This window comes from Argopecten irradians, chromosome 4, assembly GCF_041381155.1.
Source record: "Argopecten irradians isolate NY chromosome 4, Ai_NY, whole genome shotgun sequence".
Classification (NCBI taxonomy): domain Eukaryota; kingdom Metazoa; phylum Mollusca; class Bivalvia; order Pectinida; family Pectinidae; genus Argopecten; species Argopecten irradians.
Window position 1 is genome coordinate 8,155,227 of NC_091137.1, and position 18,756 is coordinate 8,173,982.

The window sequence follows — 18,756 nt, forward strand, 5'->3', positions numbered from 1 at the left end:
CATATAACTAGCTACGTTTGTAACGCTCCATTTGATTGGCTGATACAATGGTGTAATGAATTCTCGAGATTAGATTGAATCATTATTCTCCATAGCACAAACATAAGTTAATCCTTAAGTATTAAGAAACATTTAGTACAAGGAACAACCTCATCAAGATCAGACACGATGAATGCCGTTCCGACCTGCTGTGGTATTAGGTCTATTTTATTGTATTTTAAATGAATTTAAAAATGGTGTAATCGACAATTACGATTATTATTATCAATGTCTTGTGTATTTACAAATGTCTAGTGTGTTTATAAATGTCTTGTATGTTTATTCATTATCATTCGTCTGTTTTGTTTTATTATTTTAGATATAAATGAATGCGAGCGGAACATTTGTCAACAGGAATGCACCAACAATATCGGAAGTTATGAGTGCACATGTTTAGCTGGTTACTCTCTTGACCAGGACAAAACATCATGTAATGGTAAGCCAAAAACGAATAGATATTGTTGTTTAATTTGAAGTGAAATTTCATATAAAACACTTTTGTAAGTGTTACTTATTCTAAATGCTGTTTTTAAACCTGAAATAGACAGATATTCCCCAAACCCCTTTACTGTTCCACACCAATCTCAACCAATCCATGTCTCCCATAAACTTTCGATCTGCAACCACCTTTTATTGTATACATGCTAAATAATATATTACACATTTCCACGTCTAACCGAAGGTTTTGAACGTAAATGTAACTATAACTTTTCTCTTTTGTTTAAGCATGCGAATTTCCATTGTGGGGTCCAAATTGTGACAATACGTGTTCCTGTGGTGTAGGGGCGTCCACATGTGACGTCGCGTTAGGGTGCATCTGTAAAAGCGGCTGGACAGGCCCTGAGTGTAAAACAGACATCAACGAGTGTGAAATCGACCCTTTGGTCTGCGGAGCTGACAAAACATGTGAAAATATCGACGGATTGTATATATGTAACTGTTACAGCGGTTACGAGAGCATCAACGGTACCTGTGTCAGTAAGTACTATAATCATATTTTGAATCTTAATGTTATCTTAAGTTATGTCAGAATCTATGAAAAACTTATTTGAAACATGCAAGGTAATTCCTGTTAGTTTTCACAACCCGTATGTATCATTAAAAGTGACTATCCATATTTATATACATTATACATTGTTTTTGATAGGATATTATATGTAATTTTATGAATTTTTATTATAATTATTATATGGGAGTTAATAGTCTTTTGATATGATTATTAAATTGGAGTTTATGAAGTATCATCTATTCATTTCAGACATAGACGAATGTCAAATAGAAACTCACAATTGTACAAACAATGCCGTGTGTCAAGATAACAATGGCGGATACACGTGCGAGTGTCCAATAGGTTACATACCGGATAGCCCCAATACTTGCACAAGTAAGTCTACACGACCAATCAAAAGTATTACAAACACGTGCACAGGTAAGTCTACACGACCAATCAAAAGTATTACAAACACGTGCACAGGTAAGTCTACACGACCAATCAAAAGTATTACAAACACGTGCACAGGTAAGTCTACACGACCAATCAAAAGTATTACAAACACGTGCACAGGTAAGTATACACGAACAATCAAAAGTATTACAAACACGTGCACAGGTAAGTGTACACGAACAATCAAAAGTATTACAAACACGTACACATGTAGGTCTACACGACCAATCAATAGTATTACAAACACGTGCACAGGTAAGTCTACACGACCAATCAAAAGTATTACAAACACGTGCACAGGTAAGTCTACACGACCAATCAAAAGTATTACAAACACGTGCACAGGTCTACACGACCAATCAAAAGTATTACAAACACGTGCACAGGTAAGTCTACACGACCAATCAAAAGTATTACAAACACGTGCACAGGTAAGTATACACGAACAATCAAAAGTATTACAAACACGTACACATGTAGGTCTACACGACCAATCAATAGTATTACAAACACGTGCACAGGTAAGTCTACACGACCAATCAAACGTATTGCAAAAACACGTACACAGGTAAGTCTACATGCCAATCAAAAGTATTACAAACACGTGGACAGGTAAGTCTACACGACCAATCAAAAGTATTACAAACACGTGCACAGGTAAGTCTACATGCCAATCAAAAGTATTGCAAACACGTGCACAGGTAAGTCTACACGACCAATCAAAAGTATTACAAACACGTGCACAGGTAAGTCTACATGCCAATCAAAAGTATTGCAAACACGTGCACAGGTAAGTATACACGAACAATCAAAAGTATTACAAACACGTGTACAGGTAAGTCTACACGACCAATCAAAAGTATTACAAAGACGTGCACAGGTAAGTCTACACGACCAATCAAAAGTATTGGAAACACGTGCACGCACAGGTAAGTCTACACACCAATCAACCATAGTGCAAACAAACACAGGTAAGTCTACACGCCAATCAAAAGTATTGGAAACACGTGCACGCACAGATAAGTCTACACGCCAATCAAAAATAGTGTAATGATATGGACAAGTAAGTCTAGACGACCATTCAACCATGGTGAAAACACATGCACAAGGATGCATCAGTATTATAAATGCAGTATCATATCAAGCCTGCACAGGTGCGTGTAAATGTTCGCCAGTAGTTCCGACGACAAATCAAAGTCTTAACAGGCGCGCAATTTTGTGAACATGCGTGCACTGGTTTTAACAATCCATAAAATATAATGAGCCGTCAAAACACATGTTCCGGATAAATCAAGCGAGTCCAAAGGACGCTTGTATATGTGTGTGTGTGATTTTATGAAGTATATCAAGTTACATTGTATTGAAATATTAGAATGTTTGTTATAATTTCGATGATAGAAACTTATAATTTAATACATACTGTGTTTGTATGCAGACGTCGATGAATGCACAACAGGCACACATGGCTGTTCTCAGATCTGTCAGGATGTAGACGGAAGTTACAACTGCTTCTGCGAAGACGGCTTCACGCTTTCTTTTGATAGGAAGACGTGTATAAAAAGTAAGCGTCTGTGTGATTATGACCAATTTTAATCCTAAATCAGGTGATAGTTGTGCATCTGTCTTACATTTAACTATGACCTCTGCTTATTTGTGACAAATTTGGAGGGTGTGTGTTGGTTTTTTTTTATGAACTCATAAAATGAACACAATGTTGGAACATTTAACCTGTATGGTCACCGTAATTCTGGCAATATTAAAATGCGTCAAAGTTACCATAAAATCTCTATTTCCGTGTTGATAACAACAACCACAATGTCAATTCAATTTAGGAAGTTTGATCAAACAAGTATTTTTAAAAGTTCTTTCAATGCTTTTATCATTTCGGTAACCTGTGACATGTTAAAACAAAGAGTATACAATATGACAATATGACTCCGTATGTCACCTCCTACCAATGTACATGTATATATTATATTTGGACCTCACTTCAGTATCAGACGCCTGTGCTGCATTCTCCGACCTAACCTGTGGTTATGCGTGCCGCTTAAGTAGTGGAGGAACTCCGGAATGTTTCTGTCCGAATGGATACCAGCTGACAGCCGATCTACAAACCTGTGAAGGTAGCAAATTAGTTTTTATTTCAAATTTATCTTTTAAAACGATTTGTAACGCAAATAATGAATGAACTATATGTATTATATGAAAATTGAGTGTGAGAAAAAAACTGCCCAAGGTAGCCTCTCAACGATTGACATTTTACATGTATTCATTGCATTGGTTGAAATAATGTTAATATCATATTCAAAACCAAGTATGAGGACATATTAAGTATGCTTAGATAATGAATATGGGAGTATAGACAACAAGTTTTACCTTTGATTGTAGGCATATTGTTCATCAATGAGGTATGCCCAGGTGGTAAATTCCAAACCATTTTGCCAATTACCAATGGTATTAAGAATTTAAATTATTTATTCGGTTGAATCAAAAAAGGATTAATAATTGCCAATGACAGTTTCAAAAGTACTTCTGAAAAGCATGGCGGTTTTTAAATATATTATGTATCTGATACAGATGTGAATGAATGTACTACCGGTCAGGATCAATGCGACCAACACTGTACGAACACTGCTGGTGGCTATTCATGTTCCTGCAGCGTTGGGTACCGATTGGAAAATGATGGCCGAACATGTACAGGTAAGACACTGAGTTACCTGCCTCAGATATTGATACCAGTATACATGTTTAGAAGATGATATATTGATAACGGAAATGTATACATTGTATCATATAACATTCGTTAGCTTTATATCCTTGCATACTTACCAATCAGGAAAATAATGAAATTTTCTTTTACACAAGGACATATTGTAAAGTAATTATTTAAATCTGGACAATAAGAAATAATCTATCTTGCAACTATGCTATAATATTTTGTCTTTGTTAGGTTGTGATTCTGACCATTGGGGCTCTGACTGTGCTAATATATGCAACTGTGGTCCTGCTGGTACAACGTACTGTGATAGCCTGATAGGCTGTGTCTGTAAAGACGGGTGGACTGGTCCGGAATGTACTGATGATGTCAATGAATGTCTAATTGAAGACCGGTGTCCATTGCAAAATGAGGAATGTATCAATACCCGGGGTGCTTATGAGTGTCGTTGTAGATCTGGATTCTCCAACGTCACGGGCACCTGTCAAGGTACGTTATGAATGAGTCATGACAACAAAGCAAAGCATTCAAATAGTTTGCCTTGGTTCCTTTATACATCCCATCTCAATGGATAGAATTATGATTGATCTATTGGAAATGTTCACCACCCCTTTTTGTTTGTATTTTTTTAAAAGCATTATTGATGAGTCCTATAAAGTAGAACAATTCTTAGGGATGAGAGATAATTAATACATTTAGCTGTGATCCTTTACATCGGTGACAAGTTATAATAATACGTAGTACACCACCATCTCATTTGACAAGTGTTACTATCTGGTGTTTATTAAAGATAATAAATCCCCTGATAAATACGAAAGCTAGGAAGAAATATTGGCTTTAGAAGTATAGATATTTCATCTGTTAGTTTATTTATTCTCCAGATATTAACGAATGTAACACAACCAACGCCTGTACCCAGGATTGTACTAACACAAAGGGAAGCTACAGCTGTTCCTGTTATTCTGGCTTTCGAGGCACGGAAACATGCGCAGGTCTGTTCCACCAACTATTCCTTTTGTAATTATAACATGTCATTATGAATATAATCATTGACCACTTTATCACCTAGATATAGACGAACGCGCCCTCACCATTGATAACTTTATCATCTATCTTTATAACCGATATTGACGAACGCACCCTCCTCATTGACGACTATGCCATCTACAAAAAAATCAATGTATCTTTATAACCAATATTGACGAATGCGCCCTTCCCATTGACCGATTTTATAATCTATCTTTATAACAGATATTGACGAATGCGCCCTTCATCAGGACGGATGTGACCAGTTTTGTTTTAACTCGGTCGGCAGCTACAGGTGTGCATGTCGGGAAGGATTCGAACTCGATCTTCTCAACCGCAAACAGTGCTTAGGTAAACTTATTTCAGTATATTGTATCATTTTATTTATGTTGCTTATTTTTTATCATAGAATTTAAAAACAAATATTAAAATACCTGCTGCATTAATTTTGTTAATTATTGACTATTGCAAATGAACGATTTCCAATTTTACTTTGTTGTCAATAGTGAAGACCGCGTGTAGCAGTAACTCCAACTGTAGTCAAACATGCGCCGTAGACAACAATGGAATAGAGTACTGTTCGTGTGAACCTGGGTATTTACTGGCGGCCGATAATGTAACGTGTAACAGTGAGTATGGCGTCATCATTATCATCATTCAAACTCATTATGCATTCTGCTGGTGCGTGTTAGCTTTGCAAATTTTAAACCCAACACTATTTTACAAACAAATAACATCCAATATTCCTTGGTGAATTGTCCACAGAATATGTCAAAATAGTTTGATTAAAATTCATGACAGCATGTCGGCCGAGACATCAAAAAACAATGACTATTTTACTTTAATAGACATCAATGAATGTACCGATAACCCTTGTCAACACAACTGTACGGACCTGACGCCTGGATTCCAATGTTCCTGTGACTCTGGCTACCGGCTCCAGGCAGATGGCGCCACATGCACAGGTATGTTTGTCCATATAGCTAACAGTTACCAACGTCTTGTTTTTATTTAAGTTTTATCAGATTCATCTGCACAAACAGGCCATATATACCGTATAACTGGTTATTTTCGCAGGTCAACTCTTCTGCGATTTTGGCTTAAAATAAACGAAATTGTAAATAATGAAAAATTAGCGATATGACATTAATACATAGCAAATATGATTTATATGTTACTTAATTTTATATCGTGGATGTAATTTCCCTGATCGTCACTTGCGAAAATGTTATCCTCGTGAAAATTACCAGCTAGACGGTATGTCTAATGCCCAATTTTGATATAATCAGCTGGTAGACTGAACAAGCCACGGTCATCAGACAAGATCGAATTACAGTAGCTGATATGGTATTATTAGATATGTACGTAAACTCAAAAGAAATCTGTTTTGTATCTATATTCATTGCTTTGACAATTTTCATCAAAATTGACTTCGATCATGATATTTCATATTATAGAATGCGACCTTGGATTCTATGGAATGAATTGCAGCCAAATGTGTCCATGTGAGATACAAAATACGCTTTCATGTGACAAAATGAATGGACAATGCACGTGTAAAAGTGGCTGGAACGGCACCACGTGTATGGATAATATTGACGAATGTAACCTTAGACTGAGCGACTGTCCTCCATTGACAACTTGTGTAGATACGAATGGCTCATTTGTTTGCGACTGTAACCGGGGGTATGCTGTGTCCAACAACGGCCTGTGTGTTGGTAAGGATTTTCATTTCGTACCTGTATCCAACTTGAGAGATATAAATAGAAATCAAAATACGTCATGTCATTGATTTCCTTTTTTATTAGTTCTTTAATTATCTAACAAGAAAATTATAAATACGATATCAAAACTGCACAAGAGATACTGATATTCGTTCAGGGCTTATTTCCAAAAGATTTAATATGTTGAATGAAAATCCAAATTGGCTAGATACTGTCTTTGTTTAAGTGCCATTAATCTTAAGTAAACTTGCAAATATATTCCATTTAGACATCAAATCTAAATGCCGAATTACAATGCATAAAGTTCCAGTACAATGGAGGTGCTTCCCTTGAAGAATAATCATATAAACGACTACCGACTTAGTGCAATGCTTGTTGTAATAGTGTGTCTATTTCTCTGTGTTAGAGTGTCCAAACGGGCGATATGGCTATCACTGTGATAGCACGTGCATGTGCAATTTCAACCAAACGAAGTCATGTGACAAGGTCAATGGCACGTGCAACTGCATGACTGGATGGACTGGCTCGACATGTGACACAAACGTCAATGAATGTGACGTAGCCAATTTATGTGGTGACCACGCGGAATGTCGGGATACCAACGGTTCCTACGCGTGTGACTGCGTTCAGGGATACACGAATGCTGGCAACGGTTCATGTATTGGTAAGTTGTCTCCGCTTCAATTGATGGTTTATTATAAATCTTAACCAATTGTTTCCATAGTATGACATGCGTATTCTATTACATGACGTTGACTACCTAGCTAAATGGTGGTGAATACGAAATATTCATATTATATTTCGACCAATTTAATCATATGTACCTTGATAAGTTAAAATTATATATGATTTAATAATATTTTGATAAGTTTCCCTGGGTAATTGTATACGATTGTCATTCAAATACCAAATAGCAGTATAACTCTGTTCTTTCTGATGGATTTTTCAATGGCCTTGATTGATTAGCCTTTTATGTCAACTATTCATCATAGGTTTTAATAATCTGAAGTGTGAGACAACGGCTATGTATGGATAAAACATATAGTCTGTAACACTTACTACGTCTTGAGCAATGTTTGATTCTGTTATATATCTCCTTTCTTGTAGACATTAATGAATGTCTGATAGGGGCTGACAACTGTAGTCAGTACGCTGACTGTAACAACACAGATGCATCTTTCACCTGCACGTGTCAACCTGGCTTCACAGGCGATGGATATAACTGCACAGGTACGCTATAACATAAAGATATACCAGTAAACCAAAATCCACCGTTTTATGCCTTCTTATTTTTTTTTATTATTTTTTTTTCATTTCGTTTTAGTTTTGACTCTGGCGTCTCCTTCTTTCTATCAACGGAGTTATGAAAGTTCTTTTCTTTTCTCCTTATTGTTTTACAAGGGCCTAGAAGAAGATATGTTGTGTAATCTCCTCGTTTAAAACTTATTTCTGATTTAATGGTAATGTTGGTTTTGTAAAAACAAATTCCGGTCCATTATAATGACGTATTTTGAAACTCATGTCGGTGTTCTCATCACCAGATATAGACGAGTGCTCTAACGGAACCGACATATGTCTACCTATCGCCAACTGTACAAATACCATAGGTTCGTTCTACTGTAAGTGTGGAGAGGGACTACCTGGGGACGGAATCGTATCATGTACAGGTAAAATCTAACACACCTAGTATTGTTTTAAAAACAATCGTGATTACAATAAGATTTGGAGGAAGTTTAAGGACTTAAAGGAATAAGAAAGTGTTTCACACCTGCTTATTTTCCCCATAATTGCCGGAGAGAATCGTTCTGTTTGCATACAACATCAAAAATTTTCTTTCAAACAATTCATCCATTTAGTTGTATGGCATATTTACCAGATCAAACTCGGAAAAATAATTATGATATTATAAAAAACGATTTTGATTTAATCTAATCACAACCAGGTACTGGTGTATCAAGGTTTTTTGTTTGAGTAATTTCGGACACATAATAATTTCATTAGATAAAGAATTTCAGAATGACTGAAGAGAATAATTTATTTCTCTTTTTTAGGATTTACTGGCCGTATGTTCCGTTTGGTAACCTCCTTTGTATTCACGATAACGGATATACAAGCTTTCGAGAACACGAGCAGTTCATACTATCAGGGTCTGCTCGCAGACTTTACTGGAGGGGTAAGTTTAGTTCATACTACCAGAATCTGCTCGCAAACTTTACCGAAGGGGTAAGTTTAGTTCATACTACCAGAGTCTGCTCTCAAACTTTACCGAAGGGGTAAGTTTAGTTCATACTACCAGAGTCTGCTCTCAAACTTTACCGAAGGGGTAAGTTTAGTTCATTACCGAATTGCTCGAAACTTTACGAAGGGGTAAGTTTAGTTATACTACCAGAATCTGCTCGCAAACTTTACCGAAGGGGTAAGTTTAGTTCATACTACCAGAATCTGCTCGTAAAACTTTACCGAAGGGGTAAGTTTAGTTCATACTACCAGAATCTGCTCGCAAACTTTACCGAAGGAGTAAGTTTAGTTCATACTACCAGAGTCTGCTCGCAAACTTTACCGAAGGGGTAAGTTCAGTTCATACTACCATAATTTGCTCGCAAACTTTACTGAAGGGGTAAGTTTAGTTCATACTACCAGAATCTGTTCGCAAACTTTACCGAAGGGGTAAGTTTAGTTCATACTACCAGAGTCTGCTCGCAAACTTTACCGAAGGGGGTAAGTTTAGTTCATACTACCAGAATCTGCTCGCAGACTTTACCGAAGGGGTAAGTTTAGTTCATACTACCAGAATCTGCTCGCAAACTTTACCGAAGGGGTAAGTTTAGTTCATACTACCAGAGTCTGCTCGCAAACTTTACCGAAGGGGTAAGTTTAGTTCATACTACCAGAATCTGCTCGTAAAACTTTACCGAAGGGGTACGTTTAGTTCATACTACCAGAATCTGCTCGCAAACTTTACCGAAGGGGTAAGTTTAGTTCATACTACCAGGGTCTGCTCTCAAACTTTACCGAAGGGGCAAGTTTTAATGATACGATGTATATCAATATGTATGCATATTATACTTTAACTATCTGACTCTATACCGCATACATGGGAGGCCGTCCTTACATGACCATAGCTGTTAATAGGACGTTAATTGATCAAACAAACAAACTAACTTCTTTTCGCACACGAAGGTGTCTCGAAACGTCTGAAAATAATGAATAGATTTTTTAAGTTTGCATATGACATGTGTTTTTGTTAGATTTGAGAATATACTCTTTACTGCTTTGAGAGTTGGTATTGAAACTCTACATTATTCATAAAATAATTGTTACTGATAATTGCATAGGCAATATATGCAAAAGTGGTATTGGATATGTAAAGGATATATTATGTCTGAATATTCTTTAATAAATGCCACTGATTTACTTGGTATGAATTTGAGTTTTGTCACGTCCTCTGCTGACCTTCATTTATGACTATAAAATGACGTCACAAAACCGATATTTTACACGGGTCATTATTTTAGCGATTTTTACAATATTTCAAGGATCAAATTTTCGCTATCAAAGCATTCTCCCACGAAATTGCGATAAAACAGCTATACGGTACTACATTATATAGTATGTATCTAATATTTATTTGTTGTTGTATTATTGACTTTTTTTATACCTATTGTTTATATTTTAGTACACTGATGCATATAACAGAACAATTGAATATTTTAATGGAGTGCGGATCACAGAAATGAGGTAAGTATCATCAACTGAATACTGGCATTGTTGCTAGCTAATAAATCAAACATTTAGATATATATAAAAAACACATGCCATTATAGTTTTTCATTACGTGTCCTGATATTGTGATATCACTGTTTCATGCCATTCATTGTAAATTATGATCATTTATTATACTCCTGCATAGGAGTTACGGAGGTATATTGGAATCGAGTTGTCCATCTGTCTGTCTGACGCAACTTTCTCTGGCGAACTCCACCTAAACTACAGACAGATTTTGATAAAATTTGGTACACAGAACCCTGACATAAAAGAGGAGTTGCATAACCTATATAGGGTTCTGCAATGTCACCTATTTATTAAGTTATTAAGAGGTCTAATTAGTCCGAGCGGGGGATATTAGTCTGCCACTGTGGTGACAGAACTAGTTATAATCATTATCTATTGTTATATTTTGGTGTTTAAAAGTAAAAAAGCCGTTTTCTTATCACGAAAATAAAACAGAAAAGGGTATGTGTGAATGTCACTAGAATGTAAGAAATGAGGAGATACCTGTGTTCTCTTCCTACAAAACCAGGAAATACCAGCATTCTTTTAGTAATATGTTATTGGTGACCTGGGTTTAGTAATAATAAAAGCAAACTGTCTATGTCTTGTTACAGGGCTGCTGGCAACCTCATTGTTTACCACGAGTTATATGTAGTCAATAACTCTGACGTGGTCAATGTCCTCATCAAGGCCATTCAGGACATCACATTAGAACGGGAACCATTTTACGCAGCTGGTCAAACTATCTCAGTTATATTGTACGGTATACAGGACTTAAACTCTACTTACCGTAAGTATCGATAATCAATATTCAAGCTAAGGAATTTCGTTCTCATGTAATAACAGAAAAAAACTGTTCTGAAGAAAGTGATGTCTGATAATTGTTCCTTTGTTAAAACAAAATGTATAATAACAATATATCTATGTTACCCTATCACTCGAACTTTAATTTATGGTTCAGTTATTACTTATTTCATTTGTATTTGAATTGATTATGTTCATTTTTCACCGCTGAGTGTCCTTATTCAAATTTTCAAAACTTCTTTTAAAAACCGATTTGTACTTAAACATTTCTATTTGTGCAGGTAATTACACGAAGGCTGGCGTGAGTGGGTGTGATATATTGGACGCTGTCGAGCCTTGTACCGGTGAAGATGTATGTGTCCTCTCTGCCGGACTCTACTCTTGTCTGTACGTATTCGATTTACATTGTCCAAGCTCAAACACCTTGCTCATTGTTAACTTTGAATCATACAATTAGGTAAATCAGAATTTTTCAAACGTATTTTGCTAATGCATATGTTTTCCTCATAAGTGTTTCCTTAGCAACAGTATCGTTATCATATTAAATTTATTCTATTAACATGTAGAAAAGCCTGCCCTGTTTTGGCCAATGGCGTTGACATGATATCCTGGTTGATCTAAATGGAATAATATGACCGTAAAATATCGTCTCGGATCGTCTCTTTTGCAATTCCCATAACGTCTAGTCTTCATTTTCATTGTTATATTACGCAAATGAGTACTTGTAATTGCGCGCTAAAATCTGTAAATAGAGCCATGCAAAACATAAGAAAGGCTATAGGAATAACGCTGATTTACATTTTATGCTCTATTTTGTATGCACTTATAAGTTTAATTGTAACTTTAAACTTTTGTTTTTGCAGACCTCAGCAGTCAATAGGTGAGTGGAATTCGTTTTATTTGTTGTAAATATTCGAGGTACGTTTTTTATTCATCGATACAAAGCATCTGCTGCATGGAAGGTCACTTCTTCATTGAAAACGTCGCAGTACCTCATTCGACCATGCATCATTTCGATTTCAGAAAGTTCATCGCTATGACAACAAAAACGTCATGGCCTCATTTGTTTTACCTTCAAATTTTGCAGGAATTACACAGAACATGCAGCATTTCAGGAAACTGAACGGTACAACTTTTTGTGATCTGGATTTAGGTTGCTGTTGCTCATCATGTTTGTTCTGCTTTTTAAACTTTGTTATGTTTTCTGGGCGAACATACCTTTTCCTACAATCCTCGTGGACAACGTCTCCTGGTGCTGCATGTATATGTACTATCCCTCGTTTCGTGCTGGCATTGTTAATAGTTAAATATACCTTTCTTCTGAGAACATTAGACGGTTGTCGACTTGTACGGTCTCTTGGCTCACTAGAAACGCCATAACCCTGTAACGGAGATGAATTACAAAATCAATTTTAATAAAATGTGGATTAAAAAGATGCGAAGAAGATAAATGAATCGAAACCATAACAATTCGTAAAGAATGTAAAACTTCCAGCAAGTCAGCATTTAAGTTCATATTTTTTAACGAGACCCAAAATGATATAGTAATACAAATTAAAAAAATAAAAATATACCAACCTGCATATTATCTGTAACAAACATCTAGTTAAGTGGCAGTGCCTTCAAATTCATTAACCTTGCCGAACTCCTGAAAAATCAAAATAGCAATTCAGGATGATCTATAGATATAAATGAAATCACATAAGAATGACCTCTACTATTGAATACCGATTTATCAAACGATGTATATAAAGAACTAAACTAATTAAGAAGATGAATCAAAATGAGCAGATAAATAAATACATGGAAAGTAACATACAATGTTAGTTTAAAAAGTATTTTATTCATATATTAATATATGTATATAATGAGTTAAACTGGGGATATTTGATGTAACTCTCAATACATTATATTTGATGTATGATGTGTTTGTATTAAAACAGAGCCTTTATCCAAGACTAATATTTTGCATTTTCTATATCAACCTTCCAAATCCATACTGGGTCATATATAAATTGTTAGCATTAATCTTACTTTAACTATTTTTAATTGATTGTAAAAGTTACAATAGACAGGTACATATAGATATAATACATTTCCATATTGATCATGACATCATACCTGTTGTCAGTAACCGATATTTGATCTCTAACACGAGGGTATCAAAGAGAATGTTAATCATATTGTAATCGAGTGCTGATTTAGATATATAGCTCCCTTCCTCCATCAGTATTTAAAGCGTTTCTGTGATTACCCCAGTATCATGAGCGGATTGTATTTGTTTCGACTGATCATCGTCTCTGGGTGACAATTTAATACATTATATACATCATTATAGAGACTTGTTTACATGCACTACTAGTTTTAAATGTGTTTGTCTTTCACTACAGTTTGTTTCCTAAATAAAAATCTCTATGACTGTTAAAAAATATATATGTACATTCAATACATAACCATATTTCAGAATCGGAAAACGAAAACAAGTTTAAGCTTAAATAAATTATTTTCCCTGAAATATCAAGGCAAATTAAAACTTCGGCACTGGAAACACCTTTTACAAGATATTATAAAGAAAATTTAACGCAGAAAAAGATTAAATTTAGAAAAATACGTTTTCATAGTAACATGTGATAAATACATATAATGAACATACATGTGGTGATTACAATATACGAAAATGGATTCATAGTTCTATTAAATTTGGTATAAAGTGTTATCAATAAACAACCAGTTTAACAACGCTGATGAAATTACACTTCAACAAAATCGTTTACTTAATTTGATATAAGTATGTACTGCTAGAAATATATGTTTACTGGTAATACATTGCATAACTTAATTGAAGAATGTAAAAAGAATATTCATAAAACTGTATTTTGCAGTTTTGTAGCTGTAAATTATCTGAATTTCTAGTACATTGTACAATTATTATACATATGACCACGTTGTATAGCAAAAACACATTAAGATTATAAACAAAGTGGCAATACAGTAAAATAATTACTGAAATTACAGTAAAATAATTACTTAAATAAAAGGGAAAACACATAAATTACAAACTTACGAACAAAAACAATAACAAAGTCACAAAAATTTAAAACATTCTTCGGAAAGAGAATTAAATATTCAATGTTAACGGAAATAGATTTCTATGTGTAAAATAAAAATGTTTATCAATATCGCGCTAACACAAAAATGCTCCTATACTTTCGTCAAGAAACGTGGTTATCCATATACAAGTAGTTTATGGACGCAGGCAAAATAATTGCCTCTTTGTCCAATATATATTGATTGGAATTGATATCTTGAGGCTCACTCCTTCTCTGTTCTTGTTCAATTCAGTTGTGTGGAAAAATGTTTTATGTTTAAAATATGCATTTCTATGAAGTTCATATATTGGTCCGAATTCATCATCCTCGCACCGAGACATCACTCTTGGAAAGACGCACATTTTTCCTATCCCAGAGTGTACCACGAACTCTCTAAATGTGCTCCTCCATTTCGTTTTCTTTTTTCCGTTTCGCTTATAAGCAGCTCCTTTTTATTGTCACGCTGAAATTTGTTGAAAATCAATTCTTATCTGGGCTGCTGAATGCTCCGCTTTTAATATCCTTAATGTTTCTGAATATCTTACTTTTTGTTTCCAATGATCGTAGAGATACGAGAATTTGCTTTCCTTTCGGCTCCATTTCGGCATTTTCCGGTACGTTTTCCAGTCTTATAACCTTGCTGTATATGTTTACTTCATCTGTATGGTCCGCATATTTAAAACTTACATACATCGTTATGACAGAATCATCACTCACAATAGATATATTAAAGCATACACTGACAAAATATCGAAATGCAGGTGTTTATTATTTAACAGAAATAACTCTGTCGTTGTCAGGTTTGTGATGAATTGTTGGGTGGGTTACTGCCTCATTTAACATCTATGAAAAACATCTTATTATGTATAATATAACTTAAAAACTCATTAACTTACCTCACCTTATCATAAAACCTACCGATTGATGAATGATTGTCAAAAATAAACGTTTTTAGCTCGCCTACTCGAAGAATAGGGGGAGCTAATGTTGTCACCCCGGCGTCGGCGTCGGCGTCAGCGTTGGCGTCCCATTTCACGTTGAAGTTTTTTGAGAAAGTTTCTGTTTCGTCAATTGTTTAAGCTTGAGTCATCATAAATGTTTATGATTTTATTTTCCTAATGTGTATGGATGCTGAACGTGATAATACAACCAATTTGGGGCCCTTTAGGGGTTTTTTGAGTCTGTTAATTTGTCATATTTCCATGTTAACGTTTTTGAGCAAATTTCTATTTTGTCAATTGTTTAAGCATAAGTCATCATAAATGTTTATAATTTTATTTTCCTAATGTGTATGGATGCTGAACATGATAATACAACCAATTTGGGACCCTAAAGGGCCCTTTAGGGGGTTTTTGAGTCTGTTAATTTGTCATATTTCCATGTTTAAATAGTAAATACTTGATCATCAACTTCTTCTGAATAGGCGAGCTTTGCTGTTCTCCAACAGCTCTTGTTGATCTGTATAGTCGTGTTAATTGTATTTGAATGTTCTATGCATGACAACAAGGTACCTTTTTCCACCTCCTTTGTGTAACTCTTCTGATCTACGGCGGCCAATACGGGATACATTTACCGGCGGCGTAAATGAGTTTAATAATAGGTGAAATTAACCACTTTCCCTTTAAGGGATATTTGGGAATTTTTAACAGTTTCTTATAGTCAAAATATAAACAAATTTCATCACAAATAATTTTTGTTGCAATTAGTTTGACGTCGAAACCTAGTTTGACTGGACTAGTATGCAATAACTATATAAACTTAGTATAATTTTCTTAAATCTGATTATGATTTTATATTTTGTACCGTTATATGATTTTATTTTTCAGAGATTTTCAAAATTTTAAAATGTAAATGTACTTAAGATTGTTTGAAACCAGCGTCAATATATATTTCATTCGATGAACTGGTTTTTGTGACACTTTGAATATTCGTAGCTCACGTAGGATAGTTTCATACACATATAGCAGCATAGGATTATGTATTTACGTTTTTCTGTTATAAGAACGCAAACATTTTGTGAGAGAAGATGATTATCTGTTGTAGATAATTTCGCAATCATCATGGGTCTAGGAGTTGGAGTGTCTATGCTGATACTGTCCACGTGTTGTTGCTGCCTCTGGCTCGTGTACATGTGGCGGAAGAAGAAAAGACGACATCGACAGCTCGAGAACCTGACGAGAAGAGAGTCTCTACGAGGAAGGTAGGGGAAGTCTTTCAAATCACGGATAAAAAAACCAACAGATTTACATTATCCAGGTTCAGCTTCGAGTAGATTGTAATATTCAAATGAAAAAGAACGAATATTTATACAATTAATCATTTATTTTGTATCAACAAGTTATCATGGAAGTCAATAAATAAATTTAAAATTCCCGGGATGGGTAGCCACATCCACTTATTATCATAATGAATACAATATCCTACAAACGACCCCAAACGACGTGAAAACATTGATCAACAAGGTGGGAGAGAAATGACAAATCCTTGCTACTTTGATATCCCACAGCAATTACCCCGACATTGATAACCTAATTTGTATCAATAAATTAGCGACTCGGATGAAGTGAGTTACCTAATCTATATTAATATTTTAGCGACTCGGATGAAGTGAGTCACCTTATCTATATTAATATTTTAGCGACTCGGATGAAGTGAGTTACCTAATCTATATTAATATTTTAGCGACTCGGATGAAGTGAGTTTTAAGTTCTCCCGACATTCTATCAAACCCATGTTTGACTTCGCCCCCCACCGTGATCCGTTTTACCTGGGCCATGTTGATCAACAAGGTGGGATAGAAATGACAAATCCTTGCTACTTTGATATCCCACAGCAATTACCCCGACATTGATAACCTAATCTGTATCAATATTTTAGCGACTCGGATGAGGTGAGTTCTAAGTTCTCCCGACATTCCATCAAGCCCATGTTTGACTTCGCCCCCCACCGTGATCCGTTTTACCTGGGCCATGTTGAGGAGGACGCCCCAGGCTGGAGCTCCAACGCTACTGATGATCACAGAGAGGATGATTTCAATTCAGGTGAGTACATCACCTCTTTTATAAAACGTTAAGACCAGGATATCATTTATCTGTTCACTGACATTATAACAGGTTTTTTTTATATGTTTATTTACATTTAAAAAAAGTATAATGATGCAAAAAGGAACCTCAAAGATTTGATATTCTGACCACTTTAATGCGATCACGTTTTGGTCATGCCGGATATCTAATGACTTGGCCCAAGTAATATTTTGGTATATGTCGTTATTGTAATACAACCTGGAGCTATTTCTTTCGCCCGGAATCATGATTTTTGCAATACACTTTAACATCGAAATTCTTCGACATGTAGGTTGATGTAGTTATGTGATAAAAAGTATTTTTTAACTCAGCTCGAAATTTTAGTTTTTGCTCATCATCGTTTCATAAAAATTCGTATTTATTAAATGAACCCTCGTTTAAGATCATATGTATGTATGTATGTCGAAGATCTATTAAATGATAAAGAGTATTAAATTTAGAAGCGATGCATCAATCAGTTGTGATCTGTCAGTCTCAGTTTCATTTTGATGATTTAGCGGCAGTTTAAAACCTATAGAGGGGAATGTATCTAATTTATGTCATATGTATGCTGTAGTGGACGAGGCCGAATCGGCACGAGATGACGCCCCAACTCGTCCATACTCCAACTTCTCCTGGGAGTTTATTTGGCCGTTGTCATCGAATGAGGAGGTAATGTGTTTTCCAAATCTTTGTTTTATATGAAATGTTCTTTTTTTTCTATTTGAAATAGAAAATAAATAGTGCAATTATGGAATAATTGTTGTTGGAAGAAATGTTAGTTTTCGCATCGAAAAATATATCAGTATAGTTTATTATAGGACTCGTATCCGTAATAAAAATTAAGAAAAATTATTGTCCGAGAATAGTTTGGTCTTGTTGAGTTTTAACCTCTATTCATTCTGTTCAATTTCAGTTCCGTATCCCAAGGCCAACACCATTACGAAGTCCAAATCCTATTTTTGAGGTAAATATAAAAATAATCTATTTATATATATTATTCGACATCTGTATAAAAAAAATCCGTACGCAAAAAATAAGTATTATGTCACAATTTAAGTTGATATGTAAATTATATGAC

At 35.0% G+C, this 18,756-nt stretch overlaps 1 protein-coding gene across 1 annotated transcript in view; it reads left to right on the top strand.

Annotated features, from left to right (window-relative positions):
• The window catches only part of LOC138320500 (uncharacterized), a 39,891-nt gene that overhangs the window by 18,771 nt on the left and 2,364 nt on the right, over positions 1-18,756 (top strand). Inside the window, exons 16-39 of the mRNA XM_069263493.1 lie at positions 359-475; positions 766-1,017; positions 1,298-1,423; positions 2,919-3,044; positions 3,478-3,606; positions 4,061-4,183; positions 4,434-4,688; positions 5,081-5,191; positions 5,451-5,576; positions 5,732-5,854; positions 6,074-6,190; positions 6,683-6,943; positions 7,356-7,613; positions 8,057-8,179; positions 8,491-8,616; positions 9,001-9,122; positions 10,626-10,687; positions 11,335-11,510; positions 11,806-11,911; positions 12,388-12,404; positions 16,657-16,813; positions 17,491-17,654; positions 18,253-18,347; positions 18,592-18,642. Of these exons, the coding sequence (XP_069119594.1) occupies positions 359-475; positions 766-1,017; positions 1,298-1,423; positions 2,919-3,044; positions 3,478-3,606; positions 4,061-4,183; positions 4,434-4,688; positions 5,081-5,191; positions 5,451-5,576; positions 5,732-5,854; positions 6,074-6,190; positions 6,683-6,943; positions 7,356-7,613; positions 8,057-8,179; positions 8,491-8,616; positions 9,001-9,122; positions 10,626-10,687; positions 11,335-11,510; positions 11,806-11,911; positions 12,388-12,404; positions 16,657-16,813; positions 17,491-17,654; positions 18,253-18,347; positions 18,592-18,642 (3,323 nt within the window). The remainder of the gene's footprint in view (positions 1-358; positions 476-765; positions 1,018-1,297; positions 1,424-2,918; positions 3,045-3,477; positions 3,607-4,060; positions 4,184-4,433; positions 4,689-5,080; positions 5,192-5,450; positions 5,577-5,731; positions 5,855-6,073; positions 6,191-6,682; positions 6,944-7,355; positions 7,614-8,056; positions 8,180-8,490; positions 8,617-9,000; positions 9,123-10,625; positions 10,688-11,334; positions 11,511-11,805; positions 11,912-12,387; positions 12,405-16,656; positions 16,814-17,490; positions 17,655-18,252; positions 18,348-18,591; positions 18,643-18,756) is intronic.